This window comes from Gilbertella persicaria (genome assembly GCF_025201335.1).
Source record: "Gilbertella persicaria strain CBS 190.32 chromosome Unknown B0P05scaffold_73, whole genome shotgun sequence".
NCBI lineage: Eukaryota > Fungi > Mucoromycota > Mucoromycetes > Mucorales > Choanephoraceae > Gilbertella > Gilbertella persicaria.
The window spans coordinates 46,329-59,831 of NW_026252034.1; the positions used below are offsets into that span (position 1 = coordinate 46,329).

At 38.6% G+C, this 13,503-nt stretch overlaps 6 protein-coding genes across 6 annotated transcripts; 3 read left to right on the forward strand and 3 right to left on the reverse strand.

Annotated features, from left to right (window-relative positions):
* Positions 1 to 1,193: 1,193 nt before the first annotated feature.
* B0P05DRAFT_564253 (uncharacterized protein) lies at positions 1,194 to 3,547 on the forward strand. Its single transcript, XM_051580808.1, has 3 exons — positions 1,194 to 1,443; positions 1,496 to 3,466; positions 3,515 to 3,547. Exons 1-3 carry the CDS (start codon positions 1,303 to 1,305, stop codon positions 3,521 to 3,523), a joined length of 2,121 nt encoding a protein of 706 aa, XP_051429609.1. The 5' UTR covers positions 1,194 to 1,302; the 3' UTR covers positions 3,524 to 3,547.
* A 511-nt stretch (positions 3,548 to 4,058) lies between these two features.
* On the forward strand, positions 4,059 to 5,515 carry B0P05DRAFT_564256 (pyridoxal phosphate-dependent transferase). The gene is made up of 3 exons (XM_051580809.1): positions 4,059 to 4,251; positions 4,297 to 4,827; positions 4,877 to 5,515. Exons 1-3 carry the CDS (start codon positions 4,086 to 4,088, stop codon positions 5,497 to 5,499), a joined length of 1,320 nt encoding a protein of 439 aa, XP_051429610.1. The 5' UTR covers positions 4,059 to 4,085; the 3' UTR covers positions 5,500 to 5,515.
* On the reverse strand, positions 5,516 to 6,428 carry B0P05DRAFT_564259 (uncharacterized protein). The gene is made up of 5 exons (XM_051580810.1): positions 6,345 to 6,428; positions 6,231 to 6,300; positions 6,134 to 6,185; positions 6,010 to 6,095; positions 5,516 to 5,962 (listed from the first exon to the last, which is right to left on the reverse strand). Exons 1-5 carry the CDS (start codon positions 6,360 to 6,362, stop codon positions 5,532 to 5,534), a joined length of 657 nt encoding a protein of 218 aa, XP_051429611.1. The 5' UTR covers positions 6,363 to 6,428; the 3' UTR covers positions 5,516 to 5,531.
* B0P05DRAFT_564262 (armadillo-type protein) lies at positions 6,422 to 8,687 on the reverse strand. The gene is made up of 4 exons (XM_051580811.1): positions 8,402 to 8,687; positions 7,909 to 8,358; positions 7,838 to 7,842; positions 6,422 to 7,810 (listed from the first exon to the last, which is right to left on the reverse strand). Exons 1-4 carry the CDS (start codon positions 8,658 to 8,660, stop codon positions 6,590 to 6,592), a joined length of 1,935 nt encoding a protein of 644 aa, XP_051429612.1. The 5' UTR covers positions 8,661 to 8,687; the 3' UTR covers positions 6,422 to 6,589.
* Positions 8,640 to 9,722, reverse strand: B0P05DRAFT_564266 (etoposide-induced protein 2.4-domain-containing protein). Its single transcript, XM_051580812.1, has 5 exons — positions 9,627 to 9,722; positions 9,457 to 9,586; positions 9,177 to 9,406; positions 8,973 to 9,126; positions 8,640 to 8,930 (listed from the first exon to the last, which is right to left on the reverse strand). Exons 1-5 carry the CDS (start codon positions 9,704 to 9,706, stop codon positions 8,754 to 8,756), a joined length of 771 nt encoding a protein of 256 aa, XP_051429613.1. The 5' UTR covers positions 9,707 to 9,722; the 3' UTR covers positions 8,640 to 8,753.
* Positions 9,723 to 9,774: 52 nt separating this feature from the next.
* On the forward strand, positions 9,775 to 13,501 carry B0P05DRAFT_592250 (SacI homology domain-containing protein; the record flags this gene model as incomplete). Its single annotated transcript, XM_051582971.1, has 15 exons — positions 9,775 to 9,979; positions 10,049 to 10,316; positions 10,361 to 10,658; positions 10,708 to 11,683; positions 11,728 to 11,984; positions 12,026 to 12,125; positions 12,182 to 12,272; positions 12,320 to 12,445; positions 12,494 to 12,595; positions 12,646 to 12,755; positions 12,807 to 12,829; positions 12,874 to 13,063; positions 13,108 to 13,155; positions 13,202 to 13,267; positions 13,311 to 13,501. The coding sequence occupies 15 exons, from the start codon at positions 9,775 to 9,777 to the stop codon at positions 13,499 to 13,501; spliced, it is 3,051 nt and encodes a 1,016-aa protein (XP_051429614.1).
* Positions 13,502 to 13,503: the final 2 nt, after the last annotated feature.

A 13,503-nucleotide genomic window follows, 5' to 3' on the forward strand; every position in this document is an offset into this window, starting at 1 on the left:
CAATTGGTTCCAATGCTTTCTTTTTCTCTTGTTGTGCAAGTTTGAATCTAGACATCTTTTTAGGTGGTTCTTCAGTCTTTTCACTAAGCTGTGGTTCTTCAGTCTTTTCACTAAGCTGTGGTTCTTTTGTCTTTTCCATAGGTTGTTCTTCAGTCGTCTTGGGTGGTGCCTTCTTCTTGGTGATTACTTTAGGTGTACTCTTTTCATCTTCTTCACTGTCAAATGGTTTCTCTTGTTCATAATGTGTAAAGTCTTCTTGGTCAACAGTACCATCTAGCCCATATTCTTCATCATCACCAAATCGATCAAACATATTCTCTGCAATTTCAGTGTCATATCGGTCATCTTCTTCTTCATCAATATCACTATCCAATCCATCGTCTGTGCTTTCACTTGACTCTTTCACTTTAAATTGAACAACTGGCTCTTGTTTTTCTTCCCCTTCTTCCTCTTCTTCTTCTTCTTCTTCTTCTTCTAATTCACGTAATAAATCAAACAGAGCCTTGTTTTCTTTATCTTCAAGCATATCTTTCATCTTTTCATCTGCTTCTTTCATCATAGCTCTTGCACGTAGCACAGATTCAGGCAATCCTTCTTGCTGAACAGGTTCTTTTTTAGCTTCAATGGGTTTGTTCTCAACAGGAGATAATTCTTCACGAATTTCCATGATGGGTAATCCTTCTTCATTTAACTGTTTGTCTTTAGTCTCATCGTATGGGACGCATTGATATATTACCTGTTGTCCAGAAGGTGTCAATGAACCACTTGTTTCTTTCAAGGCTTCTTTCTTTGCTCTAAAGCTATTCAATTCGGCTTCTGCTAAACGCATGTTCTCAACAACCACTACAAACACATGAGCCCACCTACTTTGTGTTTATCTATTTACCTTCTCTACGACGTTGCAAGATGTCCACGGCTTGCTTTGCAGAACGCTCAGCATAATATTGATCCCCCAACAAGACAAGGATCTCATTTGTATGGATGATCTTACCAGGCATAAAAGCAAGTTTACCTATAGGAATCTGATATACCTTTCAGCACAAGAAAACGTGAATGGCGTCTTTACCATAGCTGTCTTGGTTGTAGTATCAGGTAATGACTTAAGTTGTACTTCAAGTGCATCATAATCATGCTTATAATTCGTCCAACGTCGATATTCACTCTCTAGTTTCTCCAACTGTTCGTTGATACGCGAAGAAAACAAGTTGATTTGGTTTGACAGGTCTGTCATGTTTAAAAAAAAAAGAAAGAAAAAGAAAGTGGCTTTTTTTCTATCTCTCTTTCTCTCTCTCTCTTTTAACCATGTCCCATCTTGCTTCTGACTATCTTATTTTATGGGCTTCTCAAACGGGTAATGCTGAATGGATTGCTAAAAGCATTCATGCAGAAGCAAGTAAAAAGGGATATCAAGGTCAATGCTTTGTCATGGACGATTATGCTTTGGTAACAAGACACTATCCCATCTGTTCTTAGTTACTGAATGTATCTCTATTAGGCACCTCTTCAAACAGCTGGCATCGTTATTCTTGTGTCTTCTAATACAGGTGATGGGGATGCACCTGACAACTCACTCAAGTTTTGGCGATTCTTGCGTCGTAACAAAGACAAAGCTTATTTTACCAACACTCGCTTTACTGTGCTTGGTTTAGGTGACAGCAACTACTCCAACTTTAATAACACAGGCAAGAAGCTCGAGAAGAAATTCAAGGATCTCGGTGCCACTGTGTTTTATGAAAAGGCCTTGGCTGATGATGCTGAAGGTCTTGAGAACACAGTCGACCCTTGGATCGAGGATCTATGGACAGTATTACCTACTGTCTTGAAACAAAACTCAGATATGTCTGTGGAAGCTTCTATTGCTGCTGAAAAGGAATTAGAACAGAAGATGACACAACTTCAAATTGATCCGGCGAGTGTACCTTATTCTATGCAACAGCGTAAAAAGACACTCCCCGAACCTGTAGAGAAATACACGCATCTTGAGAATTCACTTGTGACATCCACTGAACAAGACAAAGTCGTGGCTAAGGGAAATCCTCTTACTATCAACTTGGCTGGATTAGAAGCAGGTGCTAAATTGACAGGGTTGCCTCGTGTGTCTGTTCCTGTGGTTAAGCTTGTCAAGTTAGAAGGTAGAAAGAACGGTGAGGATCTTTCAGGCAAAGTACCTGATTTTGTCCCTACACCTGTGCCTATTCAGTATGCTCCTGTGACCATGGTGGCTTGTTTGACCACACCAGATGCTGTCAAGCGTACATTAGAAGTCGAGTTGGATGTTGGACAAGACACACATTATGAGCCAGGCGATGCTTTTGCTGTCTTGGCACCGAATGATGAAGATTTAGTGGAAGCCATCTTGAGTCGTTTGAACATCAAGCCAGAAGACTATCATCAACTGTATCAAGTACAAGGAGACAACTTACCTAGTCACTTGGAACATGCTACACACACCACTTTGCATGAATTATTCCGTTATGCTGTTGATCTCACCAGTCAACCCCGTAAAGCTCTGTTTAGAATGTTGGCAGATTATACAACGGATCCTAAAGAAAAGTTGAGTTTGATGTATATCTGTAGTAAGCAAGGTACAGCTGCATTTCAAGCTGTGCGTGATGAATCACCCAATTTGCTTGATATTCTTGAATCCTTCCCTCATTGTCACCCACCCATTGAACGTCTTTTGGATCTTTTGCCTGCTCATATGCCTCGTTATTACTCTATTTCGAGTTCTCCCTTAAAGCGTCAAGGCAAGATTCGATTTGCGTTTAATGTGGTTGAGTATATCACAGCCAACAAAGTCCAGCGTAAAGGTGTGGCCACGCCTTGGATGGACAAGATCACAGATCTGATTCCTAGTCGCACAACACCTCTCAAGACCGAGATTCCAGTAACAAAAGACATCAAGGTGCCTATGTATGTCCGTCCTAATGTCAATGCGTTTGTCTTGCCTCAAGCAACAGAACGCCCATTGATCTTGATTGGTCCAGGCACAGGCATTGCTCCCTTTATTGGCTTCCTTGAACACAGACAGACACAGCGTCAGATCCGTCTCTCGATGGGTGGTCTTGGCCACCAACCTGCTCAACAGATCCGAGACGCCTTTGGTCCTATCTATGTCTATTATGGCTACCGTGAAAAGGCCAAGGACTTTTTGTTTGAAAGAGAATTAAATGAGTTTCAGCAAGATGGAACCATTACTTATTTGGGATTAGCAGAGAGTCGTTCTGCTGAAGGATTGCCCCGTGTGTATGTTCAAGATCTGATCAAGCGAGATACAGATGTCTTGTATGATTTGATTGTTGGTCAAGATGCTGCTATTTATGTCTGTGGTGATGCTAAGGGTATGGCGAAGGGCGTTCAGGATGCTTTGGTAGATATGTTGGTTCAGAAACAAGGTTTAGATGTAGTCGAAGCAAACAAGTGCTTGATGAACTGGGTTTCAAATAAGAAATACCTTCGTGATTTGGTAAGTTTTATGCTGGTAAATGAACAAATTATTCATGATTTCTGTTAGTGGGCTTAAAAAAAAAGAGTGTGTGTGTGTGTGTGTGTGGTTGTAGAGCTTGCATTATTTAATGAGCCTTATCTTATTTCTATGATCTGTGTTATCATAAAAGATAAGCCAAATGAATAAAAAATAAAATAAACGATATGTTGAATTATAATAGTAAAAAATGTCACTTTGACCTCATATTGACACATTGTATGACATGGGATGAATTCTCTCTTTTTTTTCTTTTATTATTTTATGTTTGATTTAGCCTCAGATAATGATAAAAAAAAAAGAGTATGTGAGAAAGAGAGATAAGTCATTTTTAAAGGACAGCAAATGAACACTTTCTTGGGAAAGAAAGACAGAGTAATCATGACTCTAATGTTTATTTTTTCGCACGCCAAAACAAAAGGAACGCACTAGAGTTCACATTCAAACGTAATTTATTATGCTGATTGGTTAGGGCTGACAAATAAGCTCCCGTGATTGGATAAAATTAGTTCCTTGCTACTAACAAGTATAAAAAGGGCCTAAAAAATAAAATAGATAACTACCTTTTCTTTTATTTATATATACATATATATATATCTTCATGTCTTCTGTTTCAAAACTCGCTCAATTTGGTAAAAAGCATATTGCTGCCGGTATTGGTAGATCCACAGAATTGGTGATTGAAAAAGCAAAGGGCACTTATGTTTATACTGTCGATGGTAAAAAGTATCTTGATCTCACTACTGGTATTGGTGTGACCAACACAGGTAAGAAACAAGTGAAGTAAACCATGTCGTAATCATGGATGTTAGGCCATTGTCACCCTACTGTTGTAAAGGCTGTTCAAGAACAAGCAGGTAACTTGTCTCATGGTCAAGTTAATATCTTTTATCAAAAACCTATGCTTGATCTTATCGATGGTTTATTGCCCAAGATGCCCTCGCCTCGATTGGACACCTTCTTCTTTTGGAACTCGGGTTCTGAAGCTGTTGAGGCTGCTATCAAAGTAGCTCGTCATGCCACAAAGCGACAAAACATCATTGTCTTTCAAGGTTCTTACCATGGCCGTACATTTGGTACCATGGCCTTGACGACTTCCAAGACGATCTACAGCGCTGGTTTCTCTCCTTTGATGCCTGGTGTTCACGTCGCTCCTTATCCTTACTTCCAACAATGGGCTTGTCATAAGGCTGATCCTAAGCAATTCACACCTGAGTGGTGTGGTGAAGAAGCTCTTCATCAATTAGAAATCTTGTTGAAGCAACGTACAGATCCCAAAGATACGGCTGCTATTTTGATTGAACCTGTTCAAGGTGAAGGTGGCTATGTTGTTCCTCCTCAAAGTAAGTAGAAAAACAAAAACAAAAAGGATGGAGATTGACAGGTCTATAGATTTCCTTGCTGGCCTTAGAAAGATTTGCGATAAACATGGCATCCTGTTGATTTGTGATGAAGTACAATCTGGTTTTGGTCGTACAGGTAAAATGTTTGCTGTTGAACACTTTGGTGTTGAGCCCGATATTTTGGTCATGGCCAAGGGTATTGCCTCAGGTTATCCTCTTTCTGCTATCGTGTCTCGTAAAGAAATCATGGATCTTCAACCTGCTGGTTCCATGGGTGGCACTTATGCCGGTAATGCCATTTCTTGTGCTGCTGCCAAGGCTACACTTCAAGTATTTGAAGAAGAAAAACTTTTGGATAACTGTGCTGCTCGCTCTGAACAATTCTTCAAGACATTAAGAGAAAAAATCCCTGCTCTTTTGCCTGAAGGTGTGACATGCGATATTCGTGGTAAAGGTCTGATGATTGGTATTGAATTCATGGGTGTTCCTTATGGATTTGCTAGCAGTGTGGCTGCTGAAGCCTTAAAGTTGGATACCCTTATCTTGACCACCTCTATTTATGAAACACTTCGTTTAATTCCTCCTCTTAACATCACTGAAGAAGAAACCTCTCTTGCTCTTGAAAGAATTGTTGCTTCTGTGGGTGCTGCCGTCAAGAACCTCAAGGTTTAAAATATTGTACAATAGAATTATGATTAGATTTATTAAGTAGTTATTTTTTCATGTTGAATTTTTTTGGCTTCATAATGAACAGCAGCAATTTGAGCCAATGTTTGAGTGGCCATTTTCTCTACTTTTTGACCCGTAGAAGACTGAAGAGCCAGTTGAGCTGTAGATTGAACTGTTTCATGAATCTTGTATTTGTGTTCTATGTCGCATGCCTTGTTCCAAATACGATATTTTGCATCTATGTGTTTCATGTTGGATGTCAGTGTGTTTAAGTAGCTTGTGAAACGACTTGAGAGATTGTATTTGTGGTCATATTCAAGACCTTTAGCAACCACTTGGTCTTGCAAGATATAACCATTGGCCAAGATTTCAGCAATAATACGTGTCTTTGGTTTGGTGTATTGTGTTTCTTGTTCTGGATACTCAACATAAGGAGTAGCCACAATATGACATTCATCAATCAAGGCTATTTTATCGTTTCAATTTTCATATACGGGGAGCAAAATGACTTACCATGGCTAAGAAGAGTTGCTGTCTTGGCAGCAGATTCACGTTCAAAATGAATCAAAGCCATCTGATGCTGAGGATCATTGGAGTCCCTTTTATATGTTTAATACGAATTCAATACTGTACTTACTTGATCATTTCAAATTCAAGGATATTGCCACAAAACAAAAAGAATTCCTTGACTATCACATACATGACTCTAGGTGCTATATATACGAGTTACTTACCTGTCTTTTCAGAAGATTGTAAAGAGATACGCTTGACAAGAACAAGAGTAGGAGAAGGTTCTTGAGGGATCTTGATACAGTCAATCAATCAATCAATGAACATATATGACTTACATGCATAGTCCAAGTCATTGTATACTGAAGAGCAGAGAGAGAGAGAGAGAGAGAGAGAGAGAGAGAGAGAGAGAGAGAGAGAGAGAGAGAGAGAGAGAGAGAGAGAGAGAGAGGAAGAAAGAAAAGAGGAGCTCTATATATATGTATATGTATGTATAGCTTGAATGAGAGAGACATGTGAAAAATACAAAGTGTCCGTGCACATGCAAGTGTTGATTTTTCATATGAAATTTACAAATTTATTTTTATGCTAATTTACGTTTCTTTTCTACAAGTGCTTCGCCTAAAATATCTTTAAACATTTCACGCTTACGTTCAGCTCCCTTTTCTCTTTCAACCCAGTCATCATGTCTTCGTTTGTATTGATCAATCTTGCAAGTCCAGAGAATATTTTTACCGAGATAATGACTGGCTAACTCATGTTCATGCTTGACTAATTCAGCAGCAATCTTTTCTTTAGAGTCAATATCAGCCACTAACCAGCACTTGTCTAAGATGTGGCTACCGAACTTATCTTTGGCCAAAGAAACATATTTGCCAGACAAATCACGCAAAATCTTCTTTTTGATCTTGTCGTTCACATGAACAGATGCAACCACGGCTTCAAAGGCTCTTGAGCCCATAGGAGAGAAACACCAACGATGAATGATATCTGGTCTCTGTGATAAGAAACTGTTGGTCAATATAGCATTGGCTTCTGATGCCATCTTCATGATTCCCTGAACAATCAAACAACCTTGTAAATGGAAATGATATAAATTCAATCTTTCATGGTCACTGGCTGTATTCCATTGTTCTAATGTCCACATGCGCATCACACAATTCACAAATTCTTTTGACTCTTCTACACACTGTAAGCCTTTAGCCAAACTATCCACAATGACCTTTTGCGAAGATTCAAGTTTGACAGAAGCATCCACTAGACTACGCACCACACCAAACTTACTATTTTTGACCAGCTTATCGAACGAATGACCCAATTCTTTCATGATGATGTCTAATTGCTTTGATTTTCTGACATTGACAATCATATGTTGAATGACAAAGTTGGCAATAGGATGCAAACTGAACTTTTCAAATTTGCCTACCAAATACGTCTTAAAGATCTTTTTAAACACAGCATCAGGGGCATGTTTAGCAATGACTTCCAGTAAATGGGAGCCCACAGGATCACGAATGAGTGTCTCGAACCAACTGTCTCTGTCTCTGTTCTCTTCTTTTGAGTCAATGTCAGTCACAATACCCCACAAGATACGATCAATCAGGATATTCTTGGCTTTAATGCCTTCTTTATCATTGTCTTGCATTTCAATCAGCAATTGAAGGACTGGATTAGCTACTTTGTGAACAGAAAGAGTACGGACTTCTGTTTCTGACATGTTGATAGCCAATTCAGTAGTGAGTGTTCTAAACATTGCTTTAAATGAAGCTGGCACCAATCGAGTAGAAGATAGACGTACATGAGACTAATAGAAAGTCAGTAGATAGCACACATACACTATTCTATTTACTTACTCGAGTCAATGTATCGTTGTTTTCTTTTTGTATTGTGTGGATTTCTTACTTCTTAATTGACCCTTCAAATCGCCTGTTTCATCAATACGTTTACCAGCCAAGACATGAAGTAAGATACGGATATCATGCGATGCAAACTGCTGAGAGACAAGGCCACCAAGATGAGGTTTGATATCTTCACATACACCCAAAATCAATTGTTCCATTGACAACAGTTCGCCTTCGCCTTCTTTGCCTTTGTCTACCACACCTTCTTTTTGTTCTCTTTCAACCACATCAGCAGCCAATGTCAAGAGTGTCTGACAGACATGAGAAGCAAAACGATGAGCAAATAATTCGACTGTCTTGCCACTTAATTTATCCATCAAGACACGCAATTGAAAAGCATCTGATACTTTAAGAAGCTTTTCAAGAATCAAGGAACAAGAGTAGTTGGTTGAAAGACGGAATTCATTGCCATCGACTTCGGTATATACATTCTCAACAAACAAGCGTTGATCTATAGAGACAGTAAGTCTGTGATCCTCGGGTGTATCATCTACCTTCGCCTGTCTCAAATGGAGGATCGTCCAATGTTTGCTCTACATTCTTGAAATAACCTAACAATTCTTCATCGACTTCACCGAAATGAGCAGCTTGAAAGTGTTGATCTTGAAATACGATGCCACTTGCATGTTGATCTGTATTGACTTGTTCTATTTCCATAGAATCAGCCTTGATCTCGGCTTGTTCTTCTTTCTTGGCACCTCCTTTCTTTCCTCGCTTCTTGTTAGCACGGCCTTTTCTTTCTACACGGGGCATAGGATAGTATATATGAAAAAAAAAAAAGTTTTATTTTTTATTTTTTTTTTTGTATGTGGGATTTCCTTGTTGATGTGTGACTTGGACAGTCACTTAGACAAGTTTGCCTAAGTCGTCTTTGTGTGTTTTAGGCGTGCCGATAAAAGAACGCATGGATCGCATCATGAACTGATGCATGTATCGTATACCTACAAACACAGGTAAGGAAGTGACAGGCTCTTTTTGTATCGAAGAAGGTACAGGTGTTGCTGAAGAAGCCATCATGATATACTATAGGCATGGTTAATGTCTCCATAAAAAGAGATGACTTACAGTAGGATAGATGAGAGCAAATACACCTCCTGCTCTCAAAGTAGATAAGAAGAAGGTAATTGTTGTTGCAGGTAAACCAAATCCTAAACAATAAGCCCAGTGTTGTTCTATATACGTCATGCGTTGTTCAATACTCCAGTCTATCCATGTATATCTAACAGAGGAAATTAGTCTGTTTATATACAATGGGCTCATTCTACTTACTCAAAACAATAATAAGTCATCACCATACAGTACAAAAGGAATGAGAGAATAGATCCAACCCAAGGTATATATTTAAGCAAGGCAATAAAAAGAGCAAAATGACCATATAAAAGAATGGTATAGATAGAATCAAATATATTTGTATTGTCATGTTGTTGTTGTGCAATCTTGTTATACAGGCGTGAATTGACTAACAAACAAATCAAATACAATGGGTAGCCTGTCAAGTCCTATGTTTTACACTGAATAAAAACCATGGCCATCAACATGAAAAACATACTGCATAAGAATAACCGTACAAGTGATGATCAGGTGAATTATAAAATGTTTCTATAAACACAAGCATGCCTAAATAAACAACGCCATTAAGAGCCACACTTTTGATCAATGTCGACTGAATAGGTTTCGATCTAAGTTAATCAATAAACATCAACTCTGGTTTCAACTTACGTTATAACCAAAGCAAACACGCGTGGCCAATCGAAAGCATCTTGAATGCCTTTAAATAAATATTTGAAATGACAAGACATGGTAAAAAAAAAAAAAGAGGACTTTAAACCTTTTCTTTTGTTCTTTCTTTTTCTTTTTTTTCTTCTCTATGCAAACTCACCTGCTTGTAAGGGAATATCCAAGAGCACTTGCTCTAAGACCCACTGTGTTAGAAGAAGCACCTTCAGGTGTACTTGTGTTTGAAGAGTACCAAGGTTCAGATACTCGAGCTATCACTAAACTCTATCCTCCTTCCGAGTTTGAAGATGCTCAATGGCGTATTTTAAACTCGCGTCCAGTCTTTGGTTGTCTTGGTTTGATTACAGTTCAATCTGGCAAGTGAATTATCATACTATACGTTAATATTAACCAGATATAAATAGAGTGTTTTATTGCTATTGTGACAGATTGTATCTCTGTCGGAAGAATACGTGCAGGAGAAGAAGTCTACAAGATACAGTCTGTTTCATTTTATTCACTTTCCAGTGCTCGGTATGACGATCTCGATGATCCTGCAAGCTGGGACGATGAATGGGATCAGCCTAACAATAGTACTATTCAACATCCTTGTGCTCAACTTCAAAAGCTGTTTTCGGTAGGCAGTTTTTATTTTACACCTGATTTCGACTTGACAAAGACAGTACAAGCACGGTAAGTGAAGATGATGCTTCAATGATGTTCATGACGTCATTTAGTACTTCAGTGGCCTCGTTAGGGGCTCATTCGTTTGATGAACATTTCTTATGGAACCAATTCTTAATTTCTGGATTATTGGACTTTCGATCTAAACTGGATAGAAAGAGTCAAATGAACCTGGATCGTGGCGGTTTTTTAGTGTTTGCGATACGAGGTTATGTGGGTACCGAGACAGTCGATCTAGACAATGAACGTTATGAATTATCTGTGATTTCTAAACTCAGTTGTCAAAGAGCAGGCACACGGTTTAATTCGAGAGGCATTGATGATAATGGTCATGTCGCTAATTTCGTCGAGGTAACAAGACACACAGGAACATCGAGTATCATAGGCTAAGAACAAATAGACAGAAACGATCTTGTATTCAGATAGAATATGTTATGGATTTACACAGATACGAGGTAGTGTGCCTGTCTTTTGGGAACAGCAAGGCATGCAATTGGTACAGCATAAAATCCAGATTTCGCGAGGACCAGGAGCAACTCAACCAGCCGTGAAGCGGCATTTTGATGAACTGCTCGACCGTTACCATGGTGTGAGCAATATCAATCTTTTATCACAAAAGGAGACTTCAGCAGGTGAATCTGTGCTTAGTCATGCATTCAATACAGCAGTCCAGCAATTGAATTATGGCCAAGACTTGGTTCGGATGGTCAACTTTGATTTACATGCCGAATGTCGAGGAGGCAATTATGATAATGTGGCTATTTTAATGCGTGATATTCGTGACACCATAGAAGAATATGGATTCTTTTTGATGGACACAGAAGACAATCTGATTATTTGTACTCAAAAAGGCGTATTCCGCACTAATTGCATGGATTGTTTAGACAGAACCAATCTTGTTCAAAACGAAATTTCACGTAAAGCACTATTGAATTTCTTACAAGTACGATTTCAGCCATTGGCCTATCCTACTTTGGTGGCACGCCATTCTCATCTATGGGCTGAAAATGGCGATTCGTTAAGTAAGATTTATGCAGGCACAGGTGCACTCAAATCAGCATTTACGCGTACTGGTAAAGTGACATTCATGAATGTATTGAGTGACGCCACAAGGTCTGTCAATCGATTCTATATCAACAATTTCCAAGATAAAGCAAGGCAGGAAGTCATCGATCAATTGCTTGGTAAATTAGCCAATCAGAACATGATCATGATACACGACCCTATTAGCGACAATGTGACACGTCAATTATCGAAACGCGTCAAAGAGTATTCACGCAGTAGAAAGATCACTATTTTTACGGGCACATACAATTTGAATGGAAAGCCCTTTAAAGGAGAATCCTTGGATCCATGGTTACTTCAACACTTTCAATGTAAGCAACCATATCAAAGCAAGCAGTGGTTTAATTCATGATAGGGAATGAACAAGAGCCTGATTTGTATGTGGTTGGATTTCAAGAAATAGTTGAGTTATCGCCTCAGCAAGTAATGGCCACAGATGCAGACAAGAGAAAGATATGGGAACAACAGATTGAACAGACATTGAATAATCATGCTGGTAAATCTAAATATACTTTACTGCGTTCAAATCAATTGGTGGGTGCTGCCCTTATCATCTTTGCAAAATCAGCCATTGTGGAAGAGATTCGAAACGTAGAAACTTCAATCAAAAAGGTATGCAAGGTAGAGTATAGCATACACTTATTTTATGTTAGACAGGTATTATGGGCATTGCTGGTAATAAAGGAGCAGTAGCTATTCGTATGGATTATGGAGATACAAGTTTTTGTTTTGTAGCTGCTCATTTTGCTTCAGGTAAATAAGGGGAGAGAAAAAAAAAGAAGATAAATAGGCTGATGTCTAAACAATAGGGCATTCTAATGTGGATGATCGTAATACGGATTTTCATACGATTATTGAAGGTCTTCGATTTCTAAGAGGCAAGACGATTGACAGTCATGAGTAAAGTCAGCATAGAACATCAATGTCGTATTGACCTTTTTAAATAGTAATATTATCTGGGTTAGTGACTTCAACTATAGAGTCTCTTTGCCTAATGAAGAAGTACGTCTTTATGCAAGAGACGGCAATATTGATGCGCTCTTAAGACATGATCAGGCAAGCCAAAATAAAGCGTATTTCTTTGATACTGACTACTTTATATGTATATATTAGCTTACAAGAGAAATGCGTGAAGGAAGAGTGTTTTCTGGATACCAAGAAGGTGACATTACCTTCTTACCTACTTACAAGTATGATAATGGTACTGATGTCTATGACACAAGGTAAAAAGTAGATCTATATCCCCCAAAAAAAAAAACTCATCCACCTATAGTGAAAAACAGCGTATTCCTGGCTGGACAGATCGTATTGTCTATAAGGGAAAACAATTAAAGCAAATTCAATACGCTCGAGCAGAATTATACACATCTGATCATCGTCCTGGTAATCTCTCCTACTTACAAAAATACATCATTAACTTTTTTCTTTATATAGTACTTGCCTTGTTTGAAACAGATGTAGGTAGATGAAATACTTGTAAATAGACTGACTTTAAGTTTAGATTGTTACTTTGGATCATGAAGCCAAGACAAAATTACAAAAAGAATTATACCAAAGCTTGAGTTCAATTGAAGTCAAGGCAGCACCTGAATTGCCTAGACGAAAGAACACAATACCCACTACGACGCCATTGAAGCTATCAGATTCGTTTGTAGATACACTGATAGATGTCTCTCTTGATTCCAATGATTGTAAGTCATGAAATGACCGTTAGTGTGGGACTAAGTAAGTTTAGATCCACCTCCAAGCACAGACAGTAAGAAATGGTGGGAAGATGGACAAGGTAAGATAGGAGTGTATAATAAACAAGGCGCTCATGGTTTAAACAGAAATATCAAAGGCAGACATAAGTCGTGCCACTAGCCATAACCCATTTGAAGAAGACGGGTTTGTTTGTAAGTAAATACACAATACAATACCCATACTCATCCTATCGAGTGACTGGAGGAACAAACAGCCTCAAGTTTCCTAGTTCTTTGCAATCAGATAGTGAATGGACACCGTTAAGTCCATCTTCTTATCAAGGAGCCTCTTATATGAATGGCAATTTACAAAACGGTAAACCATTATCACCACCTACAACAGCCAATGTGTCGAGTGTGATTGGGTTTTGGAATAATAAGCAATAGAT

Coding starts and splice junctions, on each gene's coding strand:
- B0P05DRAFT_564253 (XM_051580808.1), top strand. CDS start 1,303: ATGTCCCATCTTGCTTCTGACTATCTTATTTTATGGGCTTCTCAAACG. Junction 1,444..1,495: donor TCATGGACGATTATGCTTTG/GTAACAAGACAC, acceptor TATCTCTATTAG/GCACCTCTTCAAACAGCTGG.
- B0P05DRAFT_564256 (XM_051580809.1), top strand. CDS start 4,086: ATGTCTTCTGTTTCAAAACTCGCTCAATTTGGTAAAAAGCATATTGCT. Junction 4,252..4,296: donor TATTGGTGTGACCAACACAG/GTAAGAAACAAG, acceptor CATGGATGTTAG/GCCATTGTCACCCTACTGTT. Junction 4,828..4,876: donor CTATGTTGTTCCTCCTCAAA/GTAAGTAGAAAA, acceptor ACAGGTCTATAG/ATTTCCTTGCTGGCCTTAGA.
- B0P05DRAFT_564259 (XM_051580810.1), bottom strand. Junction 6,186..6,230: donor ACAATCTTCTGAAAAGACAG/GTAAGTAACTCG, acceptor TGTATGTGATAG/TCAAGGAATTCTTTTTGTTT. Junction 5,963..6,009: donor AGCAACTCTTCTTAGCCATG/GTAAGTCATTTT, acceptor ACGATAAAATAG/CCTTGATTGATGAATGTCAT.
- B0P05DRAFT_564262 (XM_051580811.1), bottom strand. CDS start 8,660: ATGCCCCGTGTAGAAAGAAAAGGCCGTGCTAACAAGAAGCGAGGAAAG. Junction 8,359..8,401: donor TCCATTTGAGACAGGCGAAG/GTAGATGATACA, acceptor CTGTCTCTATAG/ATCAACGCTTGTTTGTTGAG.
- B0P05DRAFT_564266 (XM_051580812.1), bottom strand. CDS start 9,706: ATGTCTTGTCATTTCAAATATTTATTTAAAGGCATTCAAGATGCTTTC. Junction 9,407..9,456: donor TGTACGGTTATTCTTATGCA/GTATGTTTTTCA, acceptor TGTAAAACATAG/GACTTGACAGGCTACCCATT. Junction 8,931..8,972: donor TTGCTCTCATCTATCCTACT/GTAAGTCATCTC, acceptor CCATGCCTATAG/TATATCATGATGGCTTCTTC.